At 33.2% G+C, this 25,537-nt stretch overlaps 2 protein-coding genes across 2 annotated transcripts; both read right to left on the bottom strand.

The window, feature by feature from the left end:
- Nucleotides 1-353: 353 nt before the first annotated feature.
- Nucleotides 354-6,261, bottom strand: LOC117219992 (uncharacterized). The gene is made up of 3 exons (XM_033469576.2): nt 5,887-6,261; nt 3,751-3,903; nt 354-762 (listed from the first exon to the last, which is right to left on the bottom strand). The coding sequence occupies exons 1-3, from the start codon at nt 5,899-5,901 to the stop codon at nt 469-471; spliced, it is 462 nt and encodes a 153-aa protein (XP_033325467.2). The 5' UTR covers nt 5,902-6,261; the 3' UTR covers nt 354-468.
- A 10,358-nt stretch (nt 6,262-16,619) lies between these two features.
- LOC143259504 (uncharacterized) lies at nt 16,620-19,685 on the bottom strand. The gene is made up of 2 exons (XM_076522039.1): nt 19,568-19,685; nt 16,620-18,463 (listed from the first exon to the last, which is right to left on the bottom strand). The coding sequence occupies exons 1-2, from the start codon at nt 19,573-19,575 to the stop codon at nt 17,593-17,595; spliced, it is 879 nt and encodes a 292-aa protein (XP_076378154.1). The 5' UTR covers nt 19,576-19,685; the 3' UTR covers nt 16,620-17,592.
- Nucleotides 19,686-25,537: the final 5,852 nt, after the last annotated feature.

A 25,537-nucleotide genomic window follows, 5' to 3' on the forward strand; every position in this document is an offset into this window, starting at 1 on the left:
AGCTAGTGCTGACCAACTTTTGTTGGAAACATTTTTTCGCCAGATTATGGAAAATGTCTGAAATATCGTAGTTTCTTTCGAAATTGGACGCGAGCGCGCAGTGATCTGCAACGCGTGGTTCGTGACTAAAATTAAACAGCTTCTTTAATCGAAATATATTAAAGGAAATCGCACTCTCGCGGATCAGTTAGGCGATTTGTAGTCTTTTAAGTTAAAAATGTACCATTTCAACAAAAATATTTCGATGTTAATTAGCGTCGACTCAGCAATAAATTACATAGGCGTAGGACTAGCACAGGAAAATTCACGGCAACCCGAAATTTGGCATTTCCGGGAGAAATTGCTATATTCCCTACCGAGGAGGTTCGTTTATTTAAAAAACATGCATCGTAATAACAATAATTTACACAGATGCGAGCATGAATTTTGGAACCACGAAAATTTCCATAAAGTCTCGTGAAAAGTTGGTTAGGTGACCTGCGAAGCAGTCTCGCCGCCGTTTTCTTCTTCCGTCTCGGCCGGCTCTATGGTTAACTCTGCGATCGCCGCCATGGTTGGCCCCATGGTTGACCCTACGGTTTCCAATTCCTCGGCGACTGCTACAGCCACCACGGGTACCGTTTCGTGCACCAAACCTGGCAACGCGCTCCTCTCGTACTTGACTTCCGGAGCCCTTATATCGATCTCGATCGGTGAACACTCCAGCGTGCAGATTCGGCCGTAGGTGACGACGGTTACGCCGGCCGTCTGTTTAACCAACCACTGCGGACAACCAGGTGTCAAAAATTAACTGGCCACGAGCTTCCTCTGGCCCTGTCTATCACTTCCCGTTGAAAGAAGTATCGTTTCGAATTTACTGGAGCGCCGATCTTTATTTCTAATCGAACTTTAATAATTAATCGTAATTCAATCTCATTATCTAAACTCAATTATTTAAATTTAATTATTTCAAGTTAATTACGTAGATTTTATTAATTAAATACCATTTTGTCGTTCCATTTTCTTACAATCTATTATCGATGTTACGTTGCTTACGTCATTAATTTTGGATTTTTATACAATTTTATGTAATTACGTTAACGATAACGTTAATCTATCGTTTATAATTATAATTCACTATATTTTCTTGAGTTTTTATGTCGATTATATTATTTATGCGACACATGCTATTTATGCAATAATAATAATAATAATAGTAATAATAATAATAATAATAATAATAATAATAATAATATTGATAATAATATAAAATCTTTAGAAAAGTAAAAATTTTAGTATTTGTTGCTTGCAAATATTTTTGTCGTTTTCTACACAAAATATTTCAGCCATATTTTTATATGACAATAATAATAATAACAACAACAATAATAAAAGTAGAAATCATAAATATAATATCCAAGTAAAAATACAAATTTTAGTATTTGTAGCTTACTAATATTTTTGTTCCTACCTATACAAAATATTCGAATCATATTTATGTACACTACACATATGTTAAATTTATATTACTGTATTTATTATGTTATTTTATTTATACTGCTGTATTTATATATTATTATATTTATACTGCTGTATTTATATATATATTATTATATTTATATTACATTTATATTAAAAGTATTTATTTTATTTTAATTATGGGTAAATAGTTAGCTATATATATATATATAAAATTTATTTTGTAAATAAAATTTATAATATTATATTGTTTCTATATTTACATCATTAAAATATCGTGTTATTGGAATTTCAGGTTATTCAATGTTACTGAATTTCAATTGTTTCTTATGAATATAACATTAATTCGCGCTACTGAAGTATCATTTTGCATCCAATTGTCCAAATTTGAATTTCTAACCCAATGAAAATTAGAGTCAAGCGTTGCACCAGGATTACAATATGGTGGCATATAATTATTTCGTACCAGTGAATCGACCGGCGAACAATTAAGAAATAAGTAGCAGCATTGTCGAGTTGTTCGAGGTATTCTTACAACGAGCGAGAGAGGGGGGGGGGGGGAAGGAGGTGCCGGACGGACTCGACATGCCCCGGGTGTTCTTTGATAAGCTGCAAGAGAAAGCACTTAAATATTCGTGCCAGCGGAAGCTTATTTAACGGAACCGGAAAGTGGCCGACTCTTTAAATAAATACATTCATTCCTTTAAACGGAAAAGAACGTTCCCTGTGAAATACTTCGATGGCGGATACTATTTCAAGAGAGTAAATGCCTTTAATTAATCATCATCTTGCTAGAGATTACAGAAATCTTCTTTACTGATATTTCTGATAACGTTATGGTATCAAGGATTTAATTAAACATTTTATTTCAAACGGTTTAGTTGAACATTTTTTTGTAAACGTGTTTTCGTTGAACATTTTATTTTAAACGTTTCAATCGACGATTCTATTCTAAACATTTTTATTGAAAGTTTTATGTTAAACGTTTCAATTGACAACTTTATTTTAAACAGTCTAGTTTAACATTTTCTTTTAAACATTTTAAATAAACATTCTAGTTGACAATTTAATTTTAAACATTTCAGTTGAACATTTTCTTTGGTATCTTATTTTAAACATTTTAGTTGTACATTTCAATTGATAATTATATAAAACTATAATGTTTTATTTCAAACATTTTAGTTCAACATTTGATTTTAAACATTTCAGTTGAACATTTTCATTGATAATCTTTTTTCAAACATTCTAGACGAATGATTCATTTCAAACATTTAATTGTAAACATTTTAGTTGTGTGTGTGTGTGTGTGTGTGATTATTTTAGTTGAACATTTTAGTGAAACATTTTATTTTAAACGCTTAAATCGAATGTCCTTTTGAAATGAATTTAAACGTGTCTGGAAATATTGTAGAAATTAAAATTTCAGAAAAATTAGAAGTCAGTGATGTTTTTGATGAAGCCGATTTACAATTAGAGAGTTTAATGATCCCTTCGAATGCCCGAAATATCTCTCTTAAGATGGAATTTCGCGGATCGGCATAATGGCTGATCTAATTTCGCCGAATTACTCGCGCGACGGATTCTGGGACGATATGGGATTACCAAATCGCGTAATAACCTAATATTTCACCAGACTTCCCTCAGTCACGATGACAGTTTTCCATTTTCCCGGGCGCTTATGCCGCGAGAAAATACACGGGGTCGACACCAGCGCGAATGTTTAAATAAAAAGCGAGCGACGAACGCTTTCGAACCGCTTGTTACTGATCGAGCATGTATAATTACCCCGACGTTATTGGTACTTTTGGATCATGTTCGTAGTGTACAATTCATTTTATTATTTATTAACGTCGATCACAGAAGTTACTAGGTAAACTGAAAAGTCACTAGCGTGGCACGACAAAATTGTCCATAAATTTTTAAAATATTTTGGCCAGAAGTTTGCATAAAAATGGTTTAGAGATTATGAATAACATAATTTATATTAAATTTGTTAACGACGACCGCAGAAGCTACTAGATCAACCGAAAAACCACTAGCAAAATGCTGAAAAATTATCACAATCAACTATCAAGAATATTCGATTATTTTGCATAAAAATGGTTTCGAGACAGTGATTAATAATTTCTTCATTTTACTAATGCTGACCACGTAAGTTACTTGTTAGATAAACTAAAAAGTCGATAGCCAGCTTTTCAACTGTTATGTTAAGAAATTAGCGTAATATTAAGACGGTTTATGGGGAGAGCGAATGTTTCAGAAAGTAAGATTTGCCTTTATACATGTACTCACAACGACTACTCCCGAAAACAGTCTGAGCACGAAAATGGGCACCGGATACATTACGACGACAGTCATCTCCATCAACCGTGTTACGGCAGCGAGAGAGAACAGGAACGCGGTTAGAATCAGAAGTATCACCAGCTTCAGCAGACCTATGATTGCCTAGAATTATAGTTCTGGTCATTACAACGTCATGAAAATTACTGGCTACCACATAAACGTACCCGCATAAACATAGAGTCTACGACCTCCTCGGAAACTACGTAAACCCTCGCACCCTAAATTCACCCTTCTAGTAACTGATGCCATATACATACCGCCCACTCAACCCTTGCACGCATATTGGGAAGCTAATTTACGACACATTTAGTCAATCGATTTTTCTAAGAACGAAGAAATATTTTGGAATGGTTTCGACCGTAATCTCTTTCTACCCCTAATTCACCCTTTCGGCAATCAACATTTGAAACTTCAACCCTCGATCCCCCGATTTATATTAAAAGGGAAGTACAACATGAACTTACATAATGAAGATATGTAAGTATCTGCGAGCTTCCCAAAATTACGTGAATTTTCCACCCCAAAATTCGTCCCTTCTGTAAATTAGATGTACAACGCCGCCCCACAACCAGCTGATTTGCATTAAAAAGGGGAGAACCCAGCCGAAATTTACATGACATAAATAATATTAGTATCTACAAGCTTTCCAAAATAATACAAACTGCCAACTTTGCACCCCAAACTCACCTCTTTGGGTAACTTGAGGGTACAAGAGGGGAACCTCGAACCCTTGCTTACAGAATACGTGTAGACAAGAAAATATTATCAGAGCGCAGGGAGTGTCTTAGAATAACTTTGACTGTCAATTTTGCACCCCAAAATCACCCTTTCAATAGTTGATATCTTTATCGTCAAGCCTCGGCGCCCTGATTCAGAAAATAAAGGAAAGCTGACTTAAATTTATTTAACGTATTTAATAGAAATGTATTAGCAAACATTTGCAAATAATATGAACTGGTGACTTCGCGCCCTAATTTTACCCTTTTAAAAACTGATAAGTCTCCCCTCTCTTCATTTATATTGATAGGGAAACCTGGCCTAAGTCGATTTTATAAAAATACGTCGGCATGCAGAAATATTCCGGAATGATTCTAAATGTTCACTTTGCCCACGATCAATCGGTCATTAACCCTCAACCATTCCATTCACATCGAAAAGGGAAGCCGGACCTTTATTGACTGAAATCAGCATTCGTGAATATTTCACAGTAATTTAAAATATTCACCTTGCACCCCAAATTTACCTCATCAGTAACTAATACACCTCGGTAATTAACCCTGGACCTTTAAATTTATAAGGAAATGGAGTTCTAGCTTAAATCTATTGACAAAAATAAATCAATACTCATCAATATTTCGAAATTATTTAAAATATTAACTTTGCACTCCGAATTCACCCGTTCAGTAATTATCACCTTGGTCAACAACCCTTAATTTACATTAGAAAGAAAATCTAGCCAAAATCTATTTATTGAAAACATAGGAGCATGTAGACATAAGCAGAAGTAACTTAATATTTAAATTAAAATTTAAAATTAAAATTTTGGAACTTCAATAATTTAAACTTTGTTCCACAAATTCAATTCTTTAGTAATTATTATATTGGAACTCAAGTCCCAACCCTTTAATTTACATTATCCTACATTTATTCACTAAGTATACATATATATATCAGCGCAATTAAATATTCTAAATCTTATCGTCCCTCTCTAAAACCCAAATGAGAAATAACATTTTATTTGCAAGTAAGGAATAATAAATAAATTATTTGTCGAAAATTATTTGAATGATTTTTTAATGAAATAAAAAATTTTATTATTACTTGCAATATGAAATATCAATTCAATTTGCAATCTTTTTTTTCACCACACCCCGGACCCTCCATTTCAAACACCATCCCCCAAGCTCCATAAAAACCCGTCCACCTAACCTAAACCTTCGACCCTAAAATCCGCAAGAAAAAAGATCGCGACCACTTCCGTCTGCGAGGAATCTTTGCTATCGATGGGCGAACGACTTTTCCAACGGAATTTTTCGGGGACCGAGCGATCTCAGCGACCCTGCGAGATATCTGGAAGCGGCTTACGCAAAAGATCGGCATCGTTGCCCGGGGCACGAAGGCCGGGAAAATATTTTTCTGGCGTCGATTTTCACGGTCGGGGCACGGTCCTCCAATTCATTTCACTGGGTTAGGTCGCGGAGGCTTGAGACTGCATTCTTCCGGTTCACCCACCTCCTCATTTTTTCGTCGACGAAATAAGGGACCCGATAGGAGCCGCGCCAGAAATGGCGGTTAGGGTCTGCGATGGGATCGGCGAGGGTGTGGACGGGAGAATTTTTGTATTCCGGCGTTTGCACGTTCCTTCGACAGATGACACTCGACGCCACACGTGGCACTTTTCGCCCAAAAAGTTGGCCACAATTCACAACTTCGTGCGACTTTTATGAAAATCGGTGTTTTTATGTTTTCGAGGTTTCCTGAATTTGAATGCGCCGTCGATACGAAATGCGACACCAGACGCTATCGACGTACACAGGCATTGTTTCGAACTTATTTTTCGTAGATGTTAATTTAATTGAACATTTCATTTGAAACATTTTGGTTGAATACTTTATTTTACACATTTTAGTTGAACATTTTATTTTAAGCATCTTTATCGAACATTTCTTTCTAAACATTTTGTTTGAACATTTCTTTCTAAACATTTTATTTGAACATTTTATTCTAAACATTTTAGTTGTACATTTTACTTTATACATTTTCATATTGACCAAGAACTTATTTTTTGTGGATGCCAATACTTTTCTATTTCAGCTACAATATTTGGCTACGATTTTTGACTGCAATTATATGATTGGAATATAAAATTTCATACGACGATCTTTGTGTTAAGTAATTTTTGTAGTTAATTGTGATAAAAATGTTTACTGAACCAATTTTTTTTAAATAATTTTATAGGTCACGTAATGCAAATATATTGTCTAAAGTAGTAATAAAGAATATTATCAGTTATGAACAATATGATTATAGACAATGTAATAAGAAAAACATAAACAATTATAAATATTGTTTGAATTATTGTCACATATGTATTGTTAACTAGGAATATGTCTTTTTCTATCGCTCCATTGTGTGGTTTTCGCGTGTACAACAGATCCGACGATCCATTTTTTCGGTTTTTTTTTCGTAGTTCGCTTGATATTTGTATCTGAAAAAAGATACTACTCCTATTTCCAGCACTCTTTTATACGACATTCTGTATATTGTTACCGATATTCTTGTAGAGCATCGAAAGACAAATGCAACGAGTATAATGAATATATACAGTGACTCCCATTAATATTCGGACACGATATTGTTACAAGAATTATTGCTCCTTTTTATTGTTTATGATAGTATTATTGAATCAATTGTTTTCTCATATAATAAAGCACTTCTTAAAGTAAGTAGAAACATAAATTTTGTTTATTTATTGCACATGTTCTTTTGTATAATATGCGATAAACAAGATAGTGACAAAATTTAAAGTCACAAAAATATTCGGACAGTGAATGTGAATTACATTAATTTTATATAAAATGAAAATCTTTTTAATCATGTTATCATAATATTAATATTTTGTCGGTTGACCCTTTTGTTTTATTACTTCATGTAATCGCTTGGGCATGTTACAGATGACTTTATTTAAATAATCCAGCGAAATCCGTTTCCATTCGTCTAACAAACGTTGTTTTATCTTTGTTGTTGTCTTTGTAGGTATTGTACGAATTTTGCGGTCCAATTGATCCCATAAATTTTCAATTGGATTTATATCAGGCGATTGAGGAGGAGGATGCAGTACTTTTGGACAATTGTTTAATAAATATTCCTGTACAATTCTGGCCTTGTGTTTAGAATCACTGTCCTAATAAAACTTAAAACTGTACGTATACCCATATTTATAGCACTTGCAATTAATTTTTTTTTTAAATGTCTAAATACTTCATTTTGTCTATAATACCATCGATAAAAACTAGTTCACCTACACCTACAGACGAGATACAACCCCGCACTATTACACTCCTACCACCGTGTTTCACTGTCGGTCTTAAATTTGAAATGTTTAATTCTGTATTTAGTTTACGCCACACCATTTTTAATTAACATTATTTTATTAAACATTAACATTATTTTAATAAACATTAACATTATTTTAATAAACATTAAGTAATCAACTTTCAAACGCAAACATCTCGAGATTAAACAATCGAAAGCATTCAATCATTATACTTGTTGGATTCGTTTCTTCGCCCTTCATCAAAACACGTACGATTTTATTTAAAATTAAACGAAAATAATTTATCAAAAATATTTAAGTACCTCTGCTTTCAGACGCTACTATCTCAGGATTAAATAAATAACCACAATACTACTCGTCTTATCATGCTCTTGTTACGAGCCGAGGGCCAGGCAGTTTGGGTGGCCGGAGGTTGCATACAATTGGAATTATTGGATGAGGTGCGTAGACCAGCCGATGTTTATTTCGACACGGGTGGCTAATTTTAAGGTTAGGATAAGGTGCGTAGACCAGCCGATGTTTATTTCGACACGGGTGGCTACCTTTAAGGTTAGGATGAGGTGCGCAGACCAACCGATGTTTATTTCGACACGGGTGGCTACCTTTAAGGTTAGGATGAGGTGCGTAGACCAGCCGATGTTTATTTCGACACGGGTGGCTACCTTTAAGGTTAGGATGAGGTGCGCAGACCAGCCGATGTTTATTTCGACACGGGTGGCTACCTTTAAGGTTAGGATAAGGTGTTTGGAGAAATTGATATTAGGGTGCCTCGTAACTTTGTTAGAAAAGAAATAAAGATATACCTCGAGCGGTTAAGATATATCTTGGTGGGTTATACCAACTACTGGTTCGAAATAGGAGCTGGAAATAATTAAACTTGTAACCCAAGAAAACTGGTAAAAACTAATTTATTACGCGTTGGGTTTTACAACTGTAAGCAAGTGTTCGCGGACTCTAACGCGCTCTCAGCTTTTCACACTGAATCGGCGGGGGCTTCTGACTTGATGTCTAATTACCTGTTAGATTGCTCGAAGGAGAATTGAAACTCGATCTTACTAACGTTTCCGCGTCGACGAATGACTCGAAACTAGCCCGATTCCCGGTCGCGTTTGGGCCCTTTATATAGTCAGATTTTCTCTGGAAAAATGGTAGTGGGGGTGTTCCTATGTGGTCCGATTCCAGAAACGTTCGTCGTCGTACCCCCTTTGAGGTACTCGACTCGCGATATACAAATGAACCTCCGGCTGGCTGGCACCAGCCTGACGTATGCCTTCAGGAAGGAATATAAAAAATTCGTGGGAAGATTCTCCGTACGTTACACTCTAAAAGGCCCTTTAACCCTTTCGCTACTACGGACCATTATAGTGGCTTTCCATTTGGTGCCACTGAGGTACTACGGACCACTATAGTGGCTTTCCATATGGTGCCACTGAGGTACTACGGACCACTATAGTGGCTTTCCATTTGGTGCCACTGAGGTACTACGGACCACTATAGTGGCTTTCCATAAGATGCATTATATTGCATAATGTTTTATTTCCTCTCATACTGTAAATTAAAGAGCGCATGCTAAGACGTTATAAAATACCCTGGAATACTCTTTATTTATAAATACCCTTTGGAGAAAAATTTTTTCGTTCGAAAAATTCATTCAATTCAAACAGCTTAGGTTCTCCGCCGACCGCCGCGGAGTACCGACTTCCGCTGATGATCGCCGTCGCGTAGCGTGCAGTGATGTCGCAGCGCTCTGTTCAGCAGAAGTACCGCGACGGAGAACCCGCCCGTAGCGAAAGGGTTAAAGCAAGCTACGAAATTCTTTCATTTCCGAATACCATAATCTGCGAAGCTTCAGAAAATCGGGTCTGCTTTATTCTACGTCCACCGAGATGGATATCCGGCGATCGTAATCCGCCGTTCGCAGAAGTCAGGAGACCGGAAACATAAAAACAACCGTGTCGCTGAAATTTCGCAGCTCCATGTATCGGATTAACCGTCGGAAGACGAATGGTTTTCGATGGTCGCGGGCAACGTCTTATGACCGTTAGTGTATACGTACTCCGAATATCGCTTTTCGGCCAATTTTTTTTTTGGGGGGGGGGAATAGTACAGCTGTGCTCTATAAGGTACGGAAGAAGGCGGTAGAGGGGGGCGGAACTATATATATATATATATAAAGGAAACCAGAAATCCTGCTGGATGTTTGGCTTCTATCTTCAGTACGCTCGGGTCGCGCCGTTTATTTACAACACAGAGGCAACCTTTAGCAAACACCGACGACGACCCCCCACCCCACCCGGATCCAGCACCTAAAGTTGTCGGTGATGCAGCCACGAAGTGTTTGCACTCGTGGATGGAGTGGCGAGAGCGACGATTCGTTACCGGAAAACACGCGAGTCTCGATCGAGTTTTCTTTCTTCGGTTTCGGCGGCGCTGCTGGTGTGGTGAGTTTATTGGAAATTTGTGGCGACGGCGGGGAATATCAATTTTGGTGGGACGTGACTGGGAACAGGTTTTTGGCAGCTTTAAAAGGAACGCATTGAAATTGCGTATCGTTTCTAACGGTTAAGATTCGAATTAAAAAATGCTATCAATTACGAAGAATATTATTTTTGGTTTGTGGACCGTCGAGGTAATTTCAACCCGTGACGTTTGGATCATTGCTTAACACGTTCGCCGGCAGCGTAAAGAACGTCATATTAATATTCTGAATATGATTATTTAAAATTATAGCACATAGCATGATATTTAGAGAATTTATGGCTTCATTTTGACGGCATTTTCATCATGTTGCGTAAGATGATACAATGTATTTAATGCAATAAATACAATAAATATAACTACGCTGATAGCGAACGTAATATAACTTAATTATAACTTAATTACTCAGCTTTTGGCAATTATGTAAAATACTAGAAATAGTATTTAATGTATTACATTATATTATATATAATGTACAGTTTAGTATGATATACAGTATAAATGTATTTAATTATACTATATAATACACGATATAATAATTTAGTATAATATATATATATTTATATACCATATATATATTATACTGTATATTATACTAAATTATTATATCGTATATTATATAGTATAATTATATATATATATATATAATTATAAAATATAAAAAATGTAAATTTAATAATATTTTATTAATTATATATATATATTTATATATAAAATATATATAATTAATAATATTATCAAATTTACATTTTTTATATTTTTTTATTGCTGCAGCATTTAATACATTATTACCGTATTAAATTATGCATTAACCTAATAAGAATGGTTTAGTACGATTACATTGTGTAATGTTATTGATCCTGGAATTCCTAATAAATTAAACATTATTTAAAATCATGGAAATTTGAGTTCCTCGTTGTATTATTCAAATATTTTAATGATGCAACAATCTAGTTATCGTTATTTATGCGATAGTAATTATTGATATCTAAATTCCTCATAAATGTGATATCAATAAATAATCATTGTACGTCATATAACAAACATTGTTAAAAAGAACAATATGAGACAATTTTAAACAATATCATATGAAAATATAACATTGAGCATCATATATCCTATAAATTTAATATAAAATTCGTATCGATGATATTATAATTCCGTTCAATATTATTGGAGCTTTAATACCTGAACAAAAAATATTATTTAATATCATGAGAGTTGAAGTTCTCTACAAAAAATATTATTAAATTATTATTATATATGTTATTATATATATTAAAATATTATATTCTCGAACTTAAAATTCATATTATTCTAACATTAATTAGTGTCGTTAAAATTCAAATTGCTGTTAAATTGACATAAACTAATATGATGAGAGGTATTATTGTTTCCTGTTGTCGAGAGAAATATAAATTTCTTATAAGCTAATATTGATTTCATGAGAGACTGGATGTGGTTTGTGGTGAGTGGACGGTGACAAGGTGACTACGTACATATAATATTATACGATATTGGCTGTAATGTAATTAGAACTCGCCATTTGTGATTGTGATTGGAGTATGATGAATATTGTAATGCGACTGTAATTACATGCTATTAGGAGAAGATGATTGATTAAAACCATCAACCCAATTATATGTATATTAAATATAGAAAATAGTATAATACACACAGAATAATTTTTTTTTTTTGTTAAGTTACACAATTTTGCTTCGTGTAATGTTTAAAAGTGTAAAATGATGATAACGATAATTTCATCATTTATAATATTGTTTGTTATATTCCCCGCCTATTTTATATCTTCTACACTTTCTAAAATTTTTGGTATTTCTATATTTGATCATTGGTAATTAGTTATTAATTTTATTTGTCATTTATATTAGTACTACCACGATTTACAGCGGGTATTTTTTATAGTTTTCCCCCAGTTTACATATCTTACAATTTTTAAATTTCTAGTACTTGTATATTTGACTATTGCATTTTCTGTAGACTCTATATTTTTCGTAATCACAACTTACACCGGTCTTTTTTTATAGTTTTCCCCTATTTTGCATCTTTCATAATTTTTAAATTTTTAGTTCTTGTGTATTTGACTATTCCATTTACGTAGTTTCTATATTTTAGTATTTCTATATTCGCCAGTTGCATTTTAGTGGTTTCTATGGCTTTAGTATTTCTATATTTGATTATCACATTCGTGCAGTTTTTATATTTTTAATATTTCTTTATTTATTATGTATACTCTATTTATATTGTTTATACATATAGCCAAATATAAAAATACTAAAATGTAGAAGCTACATGAATTCAAAAATTCAGTAAATTTTATATTTGTTGTATATTAATAATCTATATTATAATATAATAATATAATAATATAATAATATAATAAATATAATATATATAGTAATATATAATAAATAGTATCCATATTTGAATATATCTACATTTGATTACTGAATTTATATAGTTTCTACATTTTACTATCTTTATATTTGATTATTGTATTTCGTCAAGTTTCTAATATTTCTATCATTTTCTTCTTAATTGTATTTTGCATGTATCGGAATTCTGCCATGTATTACAACGATTCTTACAATCATTGAGCTTCTGCTGTGATTTTTTAATGTATAGTATTTCTACAGTCGACGACATTTATCATTTGATGGATCGTGCGAAATCATTCGGCTCGAATTCACATTTAACTAAACTCGAATAGCGGAATTATGTTTGATGCGAGATTTTCGCGGAAAATTTTGCGAAACTCTCAACGGTATTGATCGACGAGAAAGAGAATGATCGACTTTCGAGTTCACGTCGTATTTGTTGCATAGGGGATTATGGATTTGATGGATTGATAATGAGCCAGCTATCAGCGCAAGGATTATTTCGTACTGGTTTCGTGAATGTTTGATAAGCTTCGATTAGGCCACTGATTTTACATGTCTATATAAAATATACATTTGTTGTTGTAATAATCTCTGTGCAATTCGTCAGGAGAAATTCATTATCGAACGTATTCTCCTTTTAATGATTGGGAACCATTTTAATGAAATTTGTTCATAATAATAATTATTATTATTATTTCCTCTGCAGTTCGATGAAAATTAACGAGAGAAAATCACCTTCTATAAACAAATACAACCGCGTATTATTCTTACGATTATTTCAACATTCATTTAAATTGAATTTATGTGTAATGATAATTAAATATTACATTGGTTGAAGTTACGTGAAAATCAAGAACAGAAAACATTTTCCATAAATAAATATATTTATTTTAATTATAATATTTATTTTAGTTACGAACTTATATGAAATAATTATTAAAACCTATTTTCAAAGAAGTTTCATAAAGATCGTGGAGAATAAAATCATTAGTAATAAATGGATATGTACACGTACATTTTTGTTAAAGATTGTCTCAATGTTTATTTAATTTTCAAATCATTCATAATTGATAATTATTTCATTGGTAATTAAGTAGAAATCTTCAGAATTAAAGTTTTCTTGTACATATATACATAAATATAAAGTTAAAAAGATTGTGTCTAAAAATATAGCAGTAATTTTCTTTCGAAAAGAAAACTTTCGAAATTATAATTAATATTGCTTGGTCATCTCTCGGCTCGCTAATGTGCTTCAATAATCAAACACAGCTATAATTCCCAAGAGTTCCATGCCATAATTATCACGTTCGAAAATTCAATTATTGTATAATATGAGAATCAATTCTATTTAGTATTTCACGAAACCGAAATATGGATATATATAAATTCCATAATTGATATACAAGGAAATTCATTTATTTAATAACGAGAAAGCTACGTATTTAGTGTATCACGAATGAAAACAATAATTGAAACAATTTTTAATTAGTTATATAATATTTTCGGGATTATTTTTATTAAAATTGTATAATTGATATAACTGCGGAATCGAATGATGCGAGAGAAGTTAAAATCAATGTATTCAATGATCGGCTGATGATTGAGAAGTGAGAGGCGATTGAGATTGTTATTTACATATGTCGAGAATATAATGCGTGAAATTAGCGTAAATATTCGCGTGTATATTTTAATTTTTTGTATAATCAATTGACAATATAAATTGATGAAATTTGATTATCAACAGTATACAACAATTCTGAAAATTCTTCGACATTTTGCTTTTATTGAAATTCCTTAATAACATATCATTTAATATCATCGAAATTCAAATTGCTGTAAATTTTCGCATTAGCATTGCTGAAATTAAAATTCGTATTAATCTAACATTAACTGGTGTCGTTCAAATTGTAATTGCTATAAAATTAACATAAGCTATGTGGTCTGGCTAGAACTTACTATTGTTATAATTTATATTATTTACTATTATAAATTGATAAAATATGATTATCAACAATGTTGAACAATATAAAATTCTTATGATATTTCAATTTTTATTTTAAATTTCGTTCGAAGAATCGCTGTTCCTGTCAACAACCAAACTTCGTCTGAGGAATAATTACACTTCCACAAAATTTAACTATTCCGATCCCTTCATTATAAAGTTTTTAATATTCGTATAGCCTCGGGCTATTTATAAATTTCTCGGAGAAAAAATTTTACAGATTCTCCGACGTAATTAACCCCTTGAAATACGATTTCTTTCATTGTCATGTTGATTAGCATACTCTGTCGTTAATAAATTCTACACGAGACAGAAAATTTATATTTGTTACATTATATGACTGCATTGTTTTAAATGACAACATATTCAATTTTTATTGTAACATATTTTTGAACATTTAGTACATATCGAATATATATCATTCGAGCAAGGAGGGGATAGTTTTACCCTTAAAAATATAAACGAAGGAAAGAAATTCAATTTTTTAATATCTTTAAATTTCTATCTTAAATTTTTTTAATATCTGGTGCAATTTTAAAAATATGGAAGTTCTATCTCAAAGAAAATAAAAAGGGGTGCAAAATCTAATTTTCGCTGGAAGTAATTTCTTAATATCCAATAAAATTGTAGAAATAATTATGCAGAGAGGGAAACATCTACAAGATACCACATTCATTCAGGGGGTAGTTTCGTACTACGAAAAATAAAAAGGGATGAAACATTTAATTTTCACTGCAAATATTTTATTAATATACGGTAAAATTTTAGAAATAAACATGGAGATAGGTAATATCTAGACATCGTTATTAAGGCGGTAGTTTCACCCTGAAGAAAGTAAGGAAGGCATGACAAATTTAATTTTTGTTATAAACATTTTTTTAATGTCAAAACAATTTTGAAAACACATAAAGAAATAGAGTAAAATATACATATCGCAATTAAAAACGGGCTATTCCGCTCTAAAAAAAAAATAGGAAAAGGGGATAAAAAGTACAAGTTTTATTATACACATTATTTTAATATTTGATAAATTTGCTAAATATACAAGAAAATGGAATAACATCAGGATGACGTTGTTAAAGGGGCAGTTTCACCGTGCAGAAAATAAAAAGGGGATGAAAATTTTTTGTTCAGGAGCAATTAAAATTATGAAATAAAATTGTCCGACATTCATAATTTCGACATAAAAATCATCGAAAAATCGTAAATTATCCGTCGCGACGCGTGCTCACGAGCCAGAATCAGCGTAATCGTTTAACTCCTGCGAAATTTGCCCTAATCGCGATCATCTGAAGCTCTAGTGACTCCGTGTCATTGTTACAAGTGCGCCAACGATATTTCACCAAATTCTGATTCGCTGGATCAACCGAAACTTGCTGGACCAATTGAATTTCGGCGGCCGGGGGTGGCCAGCCGCCTTCGTAAAGGTCGCGCGAACATGATAATCACATTTCCGACTCGGCGCGAATATTTTTGGCTCAGTGCACGACCGGCACTACACCATAAATCGCACGAAACGAAAAATGGATCGATGGAACTCGAGCGATAAGCGAAAATGGAACTTTGTTGGTCATTTTTCAAATTCGCGTGCTTCTGATAAGTTCGAAACGTTTCTCCGGCGTATGAAATCACCGTGATTCTGTGGAACGAAGTATTCCCTTTCCAACGAATCCAAGAACGTTGATCTGCGATACTTTGTTGCCAATTTATGGCAGTTTTGAAAAAAAGTATACAAGATTAATGTGATTTCTGAGGTCGTGGAATTCTAGGCGAACATTTTTCGAAATTCAGAATACCATAACTTCGTTAAAAAATATCGTAGGGTGGTGTTCTTCTACTCATTTTAGAAGTCCAAGTTCCCAGTTTCGTAGCATCTTAAGTCTCCTGTTTTATAAATTTTATTTCGTTAATACCCTGCACTGTAAATAAAAATGGTTACGTCCTGTCGATTTCTCATATTCGCATAGGTCTGAGTGGTTCAAAAAATTGTTTGGCAAACGCAATCACAATTATTTTAACGAACGAAGTCTCCCCTTTCGAATGAGCCCGAAAGTATTGATCTATGATTTTTGTTTGACATTTTATAGCACCTTGGATTCTCTTCCGAATGGAATTCTGAAATTCAAAATACCGTAACTTTGTTAACAAAAAAACTGTAGAATGGTGTTCTTAGATAGATTTCAAAGGATGAAATCGTCGCTTTCGCGCCGTTTGGATTATTTAGTATTAGTGCCCGATCGTGAGTGCCTGATCTCCGTTCCTTCATGAAGTGTCTGAAACGACGAGAAATCTGGCAGAAAAGTATAAATTTCATTGTTTTGTTTCTACACTTTTCATTGATAAGTGTTACATCGACGAGATTGCATAGCGAATATATTTTGGCCAATTGGTGTTATTTCAATCATTTCGATGATAATTTTAATGACAATAATTTCAAGGATAATAATTTCAAAGATAATAATTTCGAGAATTATATTTCCAAAGACAATAATTTCGGAGACAACACTTTCTAGAATAACAATTACAAAGATAGTAATTTCTAAGATAACAATTTCAAAAATAATAATTTCTAGAATAATTTTTGGTATAATTTCGAAGGTAATAATTTCGAAGATAGTAATTTCGAAGATAATGATTTCGAAGATATCAATGTCGAAGATAACAATGTCGAAGATAACAATTTTGAAGATAACAATTTCGAAAATGATAATTTCAGAATTAATAATTTCAAAGATGATAATTTCGAAGATAATAATTGACAATTTCGGTCGAAATTATAGTAATCCTGTTAAATACAAGCAAATACTAAATAAAATATAATTTTCTTGACATTGCGATATCTTCTGAACCGTCGATTAGTTCTTTATTTTCTTGGCTACAACAGTAAAGTCACGATGCTCCTTCCCTATTCTCTTGCGGAACGATATGTCATTATAACGAAAGCCCCTGTAATTAATCCTTTCCAAGACCTTTAAGCGGCACCTCCTCGCGATGATCTGCGCGTAATTGGACGTCATGATTGCAGTCACTAACTTCGGTATGCTCAGAAAATTATGGATCACGCTATTAATTCCAGTTTCAGATATCGGTACTTTCACTTGCTGTCCATTATTCAGCGCATTGGCAACCTCCACGGACACGGACACTAAGCCCTCGCCAATTTTTCGCTGCTGCATCTCCGGCAGCGTAGCCAGGAACATCAACTCCATAATACAATCAATATTATAATGTTTGAATAAATTTATCTTGCTGTGTATAGAAATCAGAAAATCTACGTAGCCCCTGGCCCGGTGATGTACGCAATTATCCTTGAATCTTTCAAGCCAACTCTTTTGGCAAGGTCGCCAGAGGACCGGGCGATGTCGACGAAACGGTGGCTGCCCACACGGACGTCGCGGGTTAATTACAGGTTCTCTCGGCTTCGGATGATCTCTCAATATCTTAATTTTATTGAGAACAACACCAACAACTTCCCCAGTCTTGACGTTGACTGCAACAATGCTGACACCGTCTTTAGCAATTTCCACACAGAGCTCCTCGAGCGCTCTGACGCTACAAGGCGCCGATATCAGATTTACGGCTTTGCAGATGCTCTCATTGGGGAAAAAGCTTTTCCTTATTACTTGTAATGCTCCCTCTAAAGTATCCTCCGTCAGAGACTCGAACTCGATTTCTCCACCTTCTATGGAGCCCCACTCAATGCAGGATTCAGTATTAGTTCTGGAACTGAACGAAAAGAAACAATTAATTAGTATGCACGTAATATTAAACGGTATATTAAACGACGGAAGCTTTAATCGAATCAAGTTTGCAGAAACGTTTAGAGATACAGTAATGTCTCCCTAACTGACGCACGGATTACGCACAGAAATGGACAATCTGGGAAGAGGAGACACGATTACTCGAGCCTCGCGGCTCGTTTTTATAGTTATCGGTGAATCGACAACTTTGTAGACGACTCGTTTTTATAAGCGAATAAATTGGAAATATTTATACGCCAGGATTAAACACATTTTTCCGTTCCGAGAAACTTGCAATTTCTCGATCCATCCGTTTCGAATGGCACGATGTTTCAATGCGCATACTTCTAAATTCATAATTTCGAAATTATCTGGTTTCTGTAGTTTCTGATTTTTAAGATTCCAATTCCAATTCAAATCAAATTGACGGTTTTTAAATTCTCTGATTTATAAATTTACAATTTCGAAGTCAGCTGATTTCTATATGATCAAATTTTTAAGATTTCAATTTCTAAATTCTTTGATTTATAAATTCACGATTTTTCAGTTTTCTGAAATTTTAATTGTTATCAACTGGTTTCTAAATGTTCTAGTTCTTACCGTTTCAATTTCTGAATTGTTTGATTTCTGCATTTACGCTTTTTAAGATTTCCGACTCTTAAATTTACAAATTTTTAAATCATCTGCTTCCCAAATTTTCTAAATCTTATCATTTTAATTTCTAAATTCTTTGATTTACAAATTCACGATTTTTAAGTTCTCCGATTTCTATATATATAAATGTACATTTTTTAAATTATCTAGTATTTAAATTTTCTAATTTTCAAGATTTCAATTTACAAATTTGAATAATCGTATCTCCTCTTCCCGACTTGTCCATCTTCGTGCACTATCCGAGCGTCAATTAGGGAGAATTCTCCGTATCCGGCCAAACTAGAGGTTGATTCGTGTCTCGATGAAAAATATATTTTATTTATAAATATTTAAATTCGTAAAAATAAATTGTCTTTCTTATACCCGACACACGGAAAACATTAGTCAAAACAAGAAGAAGAATGTTCGCGGAAGAATATAGCAAAAATGTACGTACCATTCCATTTTAGTTCACTAAGAAATTGTCACTATACTTCACTGGGAAAATTAACTGAGAAAATTCGCCGTGGTCTTCGCACTGATCACTGCTGCACTGATCACAGAATGAGTGTTTCCGTTGACATCGACAGGGTATTTATACTGTTCTTGCTAAAGGACAGAACGTCCTAATCAGCAAAGACGAACAAGGACAAAAGGATACTACCGGAAAAGATGCGCCAGGTATGAAAACGTCTCCCGTGGAAAATCATTAGCCACCGCGGCCGGCTATCAGGTAAGTACATGTACCTGCGATGACCGGTCGTGTCATACGGATTTTACAAGGATCGGTTCGTTCGGTTAAATTAAAAGAAAAAGAACAGCGGCGGATTAGGCCGAGCTAGTGGAAATGAGTTAATTGAAGGAACCATCGTAAACAGGCTCGCACCGAGCCTTGATGAAAATTATGATTTGCAAGGGAAAGCAGAACCTACGGGGACTAATTAGGGCCTGGTTATTTACGGTACCTTTGTTATTGGATATATTTACAGGGTGAAGTTATCGAAAACATGTTCCTACAAAAGTTGTTTAGCATGAAAGGGGGCATTCGATGGTATGAAGAATTTTCCTGCAGGTATAGTGATGCGGGAGATATCCAAGTGGAATTAATGTTTTCAAATGTCATCTTTGTATAGCGATGCCGAGAGATCTGTTACATACGAAAAATATAAGGATATGAAACAGTTATTACATTATGAAACGCCTGTGCATCATGACTATTTCAAAACACCGCCACATAAAGAGAGTAAATAAATAATAACAATATCTTATTTTAAGTTTAACAATATATAAATATATTTAACGTTCAAAATAAGAAACGAGACTCCTATTTTATTTATTGTAATTATTAATAAACAAAATTATATGGATTAATAGAAAATATATTTCGAATGATATTTAAAATTTCATAATTGAAATTAAATGATTATTACAATTGATTAATTATGAAAATGATGTAAGTCCATTTAAAGCCAGCAAACATGTATTACTTTGGTTAAATTACATATTGATAAATTAGTAGTATTTTATTTTTTTATACATAATATAACAGCTGTCTGTTGAAACGAACAAGGTGATATTATTTCATGTAGTAAAATGATATAAATGCAATGCATATGCGACAAATGAACGCAAGTCGCTAGCTGAAATCTACATGCATTCGACTGTGCACTAGCAAAAGTCCAGAAAAGCTGTTATTGAAATTAATTTCTCAATGCCATAAATAAAGTTTTTATTTTCAAATAAAACTTTTTTTAATAATCGCTCTATTTGTCATAGCGTGTCATAGCGTATTAGGGATCTCAATTTTGTATCGCGTCTCGGGCACCAGTACGCATTAATCCGCCAATGCTTCGGAGGGCTGTTCATTTCGCCCTTGCTGAAGAACAGAGAACCTCGTATTCGTCAAGGACGAACAATGCCGGCGAAAAAGATACCGGGCGTGAAAATGCCTCGCGAATACAACCCTTGGTCGCCGAGGCCGGCCATCAGCTATATGTATACAGTGAGTCCCACTGACATTCGAACACTTTTCAAGGTGTAATTTTAACTTTTTTTAAATTAGAGTAGACGATTTGAATTTTTTTTTAGATGATAGAGGGACCTGTATAATAGACAATGTTACAATTTTGCTATTACATACTTGGAATGACAAAACAAAGTAAAAGTCTCTCGTTGTTTAACTTTCTTATCCGAGGAAGCTATTTTTGATCACTTTTAGGCTAATTTTGCCGATTTTTCGAACTTCGAGATATTTAACTAATGAATGTTTAATAAAATATTTATAAATAATTTCTATATATATCATTAGTTAATTATATTTATTAATAATGACAAAATCTATAAATTTCGAATACTTCTTTTGAAATATGAAGGTTAATTATTTAAAAATAAATAAGATGTTTATATTATGAAATCTAACGAAAATGTAAAAAATGCGTCTTGTTGATCTCGGTAAGTTATACGCATGCTGAAAATTTCATTGAAATCGTTTAACGCAATGGTAAGTTACAAGCGTTAAAAGATCGTAAAAATTGCAAATTTCTCACACTTATTGATAAAAAGTGCGATTTTTGCGATCATTAATTATTTACAGCTCGTACGAAGGTCAACCGATTTCAGTGAAATTTTTAGCATGTACATAACTTATCATTATCTAAATAATAAATGTATAATTATAATTATTAATATTATATAAATAATAAAATAAATTTTTTAAAATAAAAAAACACCATTTTCAAAATAAACCATTGAGAAACGATTAAGATTTCCGAATGATTCAATTTGTATTGCGCTTGTCCTCCCGATGATGAATTGTAGACAATATCGATCTATCCGTGCGAAGCAGTATTTTCGTGAAAACGTTACTCTCCCTTATACATTTTAGTATTTTACAGTATTGTCGTCCGCATCTGTTCACCAAAAGTCGAGTCGCAGGCAAGTTTTCGTCGAGTCCCTCATTTCAAGAAATATATTTCGCTACCAATATTTTAGGGCATCGTTGGTCAGAATTAAAATTTTTCGTTGAAGATTGTCTCAATTTTTGTTTCATTATCAATTAATTAATAATTGATGATTATTTCATTGGAAATTCCATAGAAATCTTTAGAATACAAATTTTATTTTACATATAAATAAATATAAATTTGAAATGATTATGTCTAAAAATATAGCAGCAATTTTCTTTCAAAAAGAATGCTTTCGTGGCCTTGCGGCTCGTTTTTATAGTTGGTGGCAATCGTTAACTATAAAAACGAACCGCAAAGCTCGAATAATTGTATCTCCTCTTCGCAAATTGTCCATTTTTTTGTTTCTAAGCTGAGCATCAATTAGGGAGAATTTACTGTACACATAACAATTCCATACTTGATACATAAGGAAATTCATTTATTTAATAATAAGAAAGCTATGTATTTAATGTATCAAGAATGAAAAAAATAATTGAAATAATTTTTAATTATTTATTTAATATTTTCGGGGTTATTTTTATTAAAATTGTATAATTGGTATAACTGCGGAATCGAATGTTGCGTGAGCAGTGAAAATCAATGTATTCGATAATCGGATGATGAATGAGAAGTGAGAGGCGATTGAAATTGTTATTTACATATATAGAATTTTGAGCGTGAAATTAGCGTAAATATTCGCGTGTATATTTTAATCTTTTGTATAATCAATTGACAATATAAATTTATGAAATTTGATTATCAACAGTATACAACAATTCTGAAATTTCTTCGACATTTTGTTTTTATTGAAAATTCCTTAATAACATATTATTTAATATCATCGAAATTGAAATTGCTGTCAATTTTCGCATTAGCATTGCTGAAATTAACATTCGTATTAATTACTATAAAATTAACACATAAGCTATGTAGTCCGGCTAGAATTTACTATTGTTATAATTTATAGTATTTACTATTATAAATCGATAAAATATGATTATCAACAATATTGAACAATTATAATTAACAACACCGAAAATTTTTCGACGGCTCGATTTTTATTTCGAACATCATGAATTTCACTGGTAAATCGATTTATGTATAGCTGTGTAAACAGAATTCGTGCACAATCTGAGCGTCAATTAGGGTGGATTTACTGCACCGTACGGTAAATTGCACGGGAGACCGAGCGGCCGGGCACGGTCATTAGCCAAGAAAACGTAGATTGTTGCGTACATTGTTTTCTTGATCACTTACAAGAATGCGTACAGTCCGTGGACCTTCCAGCGGATTGGGCAGAGGAAACGTTCACCCCTTAAGGTACCGTTAGGGCCATTCACGATCGAAGAGAATACAAATAAGAATTTCTTGGTTAATCTCCCCCACCATTATTCACCCGTAATCAATAGACTAGAATGCCGTGCTAACGATGGGCAGAACATTGTCCGATGGGGGAGGGGGGCAAGCAGAAATTAAAATCAGAAATTCTAGCATACCCAAATACGTGACATGAACGGTCGGGTCTTAGGACCGGTTGTAAAATTATAAGGACTTTCAAGGGGCCAGACCCAGGATCTCGACTTTGATACTTTTACGACCGGTCCTCGAGTTTATGGCACGCATTATATCATTATATATATATTTAATGATAAAAGTTCTTTCTTTTTCACTTAAAATTCGACGTAAATATCGACATTAAGATGCGATCCTTTGCGATCATCGAGAACGAATCTTTAACCCAGGCACGGTTGTTCTAGTCGACGACTTTTCGAATTGTATTGTAAAAGTGTTTACATACCTCACTGATTAATATCTATACGATGGAACTTGAAAAATCGATGATTATATCGAGAAATAACGAATAGTATAAACAAATAGTTTTGTTGAATAGCGTGTACAAAGCATCGAATCTGATCATCGATATCTTATAATATTCGTTTTAAAACATTGTTCGTATCACCCATATTTTTTAGATATTTCCACGTTTCCATATACATTCATAGTACATTGTATGTTAAATTCTTCCCAATTTTCTTTCGGCTTCTAAAGAAAAATGGGCAATTTGGAAAGAGGAGATACGGTTATTCGAGCCTTGCAGCTCCTTTTTATAGATACCGATTGTCAGCAACTATAAAAACCAGTTGCAAGGCTCGATTAATCGTATCTTCTCTTCCCAAATTATCCATTTTTGTTTCTAAGCTGAGCATCAATTAGGGAGAATTTACTGTACACATAACAATTCCATACCTGATATATAAGGAAATTCATTTATTTAATAATAAGAAAGCTATGTATTGAGTGTGTTAAGAATGAAAAAAATAATTGAAATAATTTTTAATTATTTATTTAATATTTTCGGGATTATTTTTATTAAAGTTGTATAATTAGTATAAATGCGGAAACGAATGATGCGTGATCAATGTATTCAATGATCGGATGATGAATGAGAAGTGAGAGGCGATTGAGATTGTTATTTACATATGTCGAGAATTTTGTGAGTAAAATTAGCGTAAATATTCGCTTGTATATTTCAAGTTTTTGTATAATCAATTGACAAGATAAATTGATGAAATTTGATTATCAACAGTATTGAACAACTCTGAAAATTCTTCGACATTTTGCTTTTATTGAAAATTCCTTAATAACATATAATTTAATATCATTTTTTTTAAACATATAAAAAAATAAGGTAACATCTACATATCGCAATTAAAAAAGAGCTGTTCCGCTCTAAAAGAAAATAGGAAAAGGGGATAAAGAGTTCACGTTTTATTATACACATTATTTTAATATCTGATAAATTTGATGAATATACAAGAAAATAGAATAACATCAGGATGTCGTTGTTAAAGGGGCAGTTTCACAGTGCAGAAAATAAAAAGGAGAATATTTTGTCCAGGAGCAATTAAAATTATGAAATAAAATTGTCCGACATTCGTACCGGCGATTCTTGTCAACCAGCGCTAAAAATCATCGAAAAATCGTAAATTATCCGTCGCGACGCGTGCTCTTATTATCCGTTTTATTATCCGTCGACGACGAGCCAGAACTAGCGTAATCGTCTAACTCCTGCGAAATTTGCCCTAATCGCGATCATCTGAAGCTCTAGTGACTCCGTGTCATTGTTACAAGTGCGCCAACGATATTTCACCAAGTTCTGATTTGCTGGATCAACCGAAACTTGCTGGACCAATTGAATTTCGGCGGCTGGGGGTCGCGCGAACATGATAATCACATTTCCGATTCGGCGCGAATATTTTTGGCTCTGTGCACTGCCGGCACTACACCATAAATCGCACGAAACGAAAAATGGTTCGATGGAACTCGAGCGATAAGCGAAAATGGAACATTGTTGGTCGTTTTTCAAATTCGCGTGCTTCTAATAAGTTCGAAACGTTTCTCCGGCGTACGAAATCACCGTGATTCTGTGGAACAAAGTATTCCCTTTCCAACGAGTCCAAGAACATTGATCTGCGATATTT

Source organism: Megalopta genalis, chromosome 5 (genome assembly GCF_051020955.1).
Source record: "Megalopta genalis isolate 19385.01 chromosome 5, iyMegGena1_principal, whole genome shotgun sequence".
NCBI lineage: Eukaryota > Metazoa > Arthropoda > Insecta > Hymenoptera > Halictidae > Megalopta > Megalopta genalis.

Bases quoted from the DNA above. Each gene is read 5' to 3' on its own strand.
- LOC117219992 (XM_033469576.2), bottom strand. The intron at 763-3,750 runs GTGAGTACATGT...GGTTGTCCGCAG, and splicing joins TGTTTTCGGGAGTAGTCGTT to TGGTTGGTTAAACAGACGGC.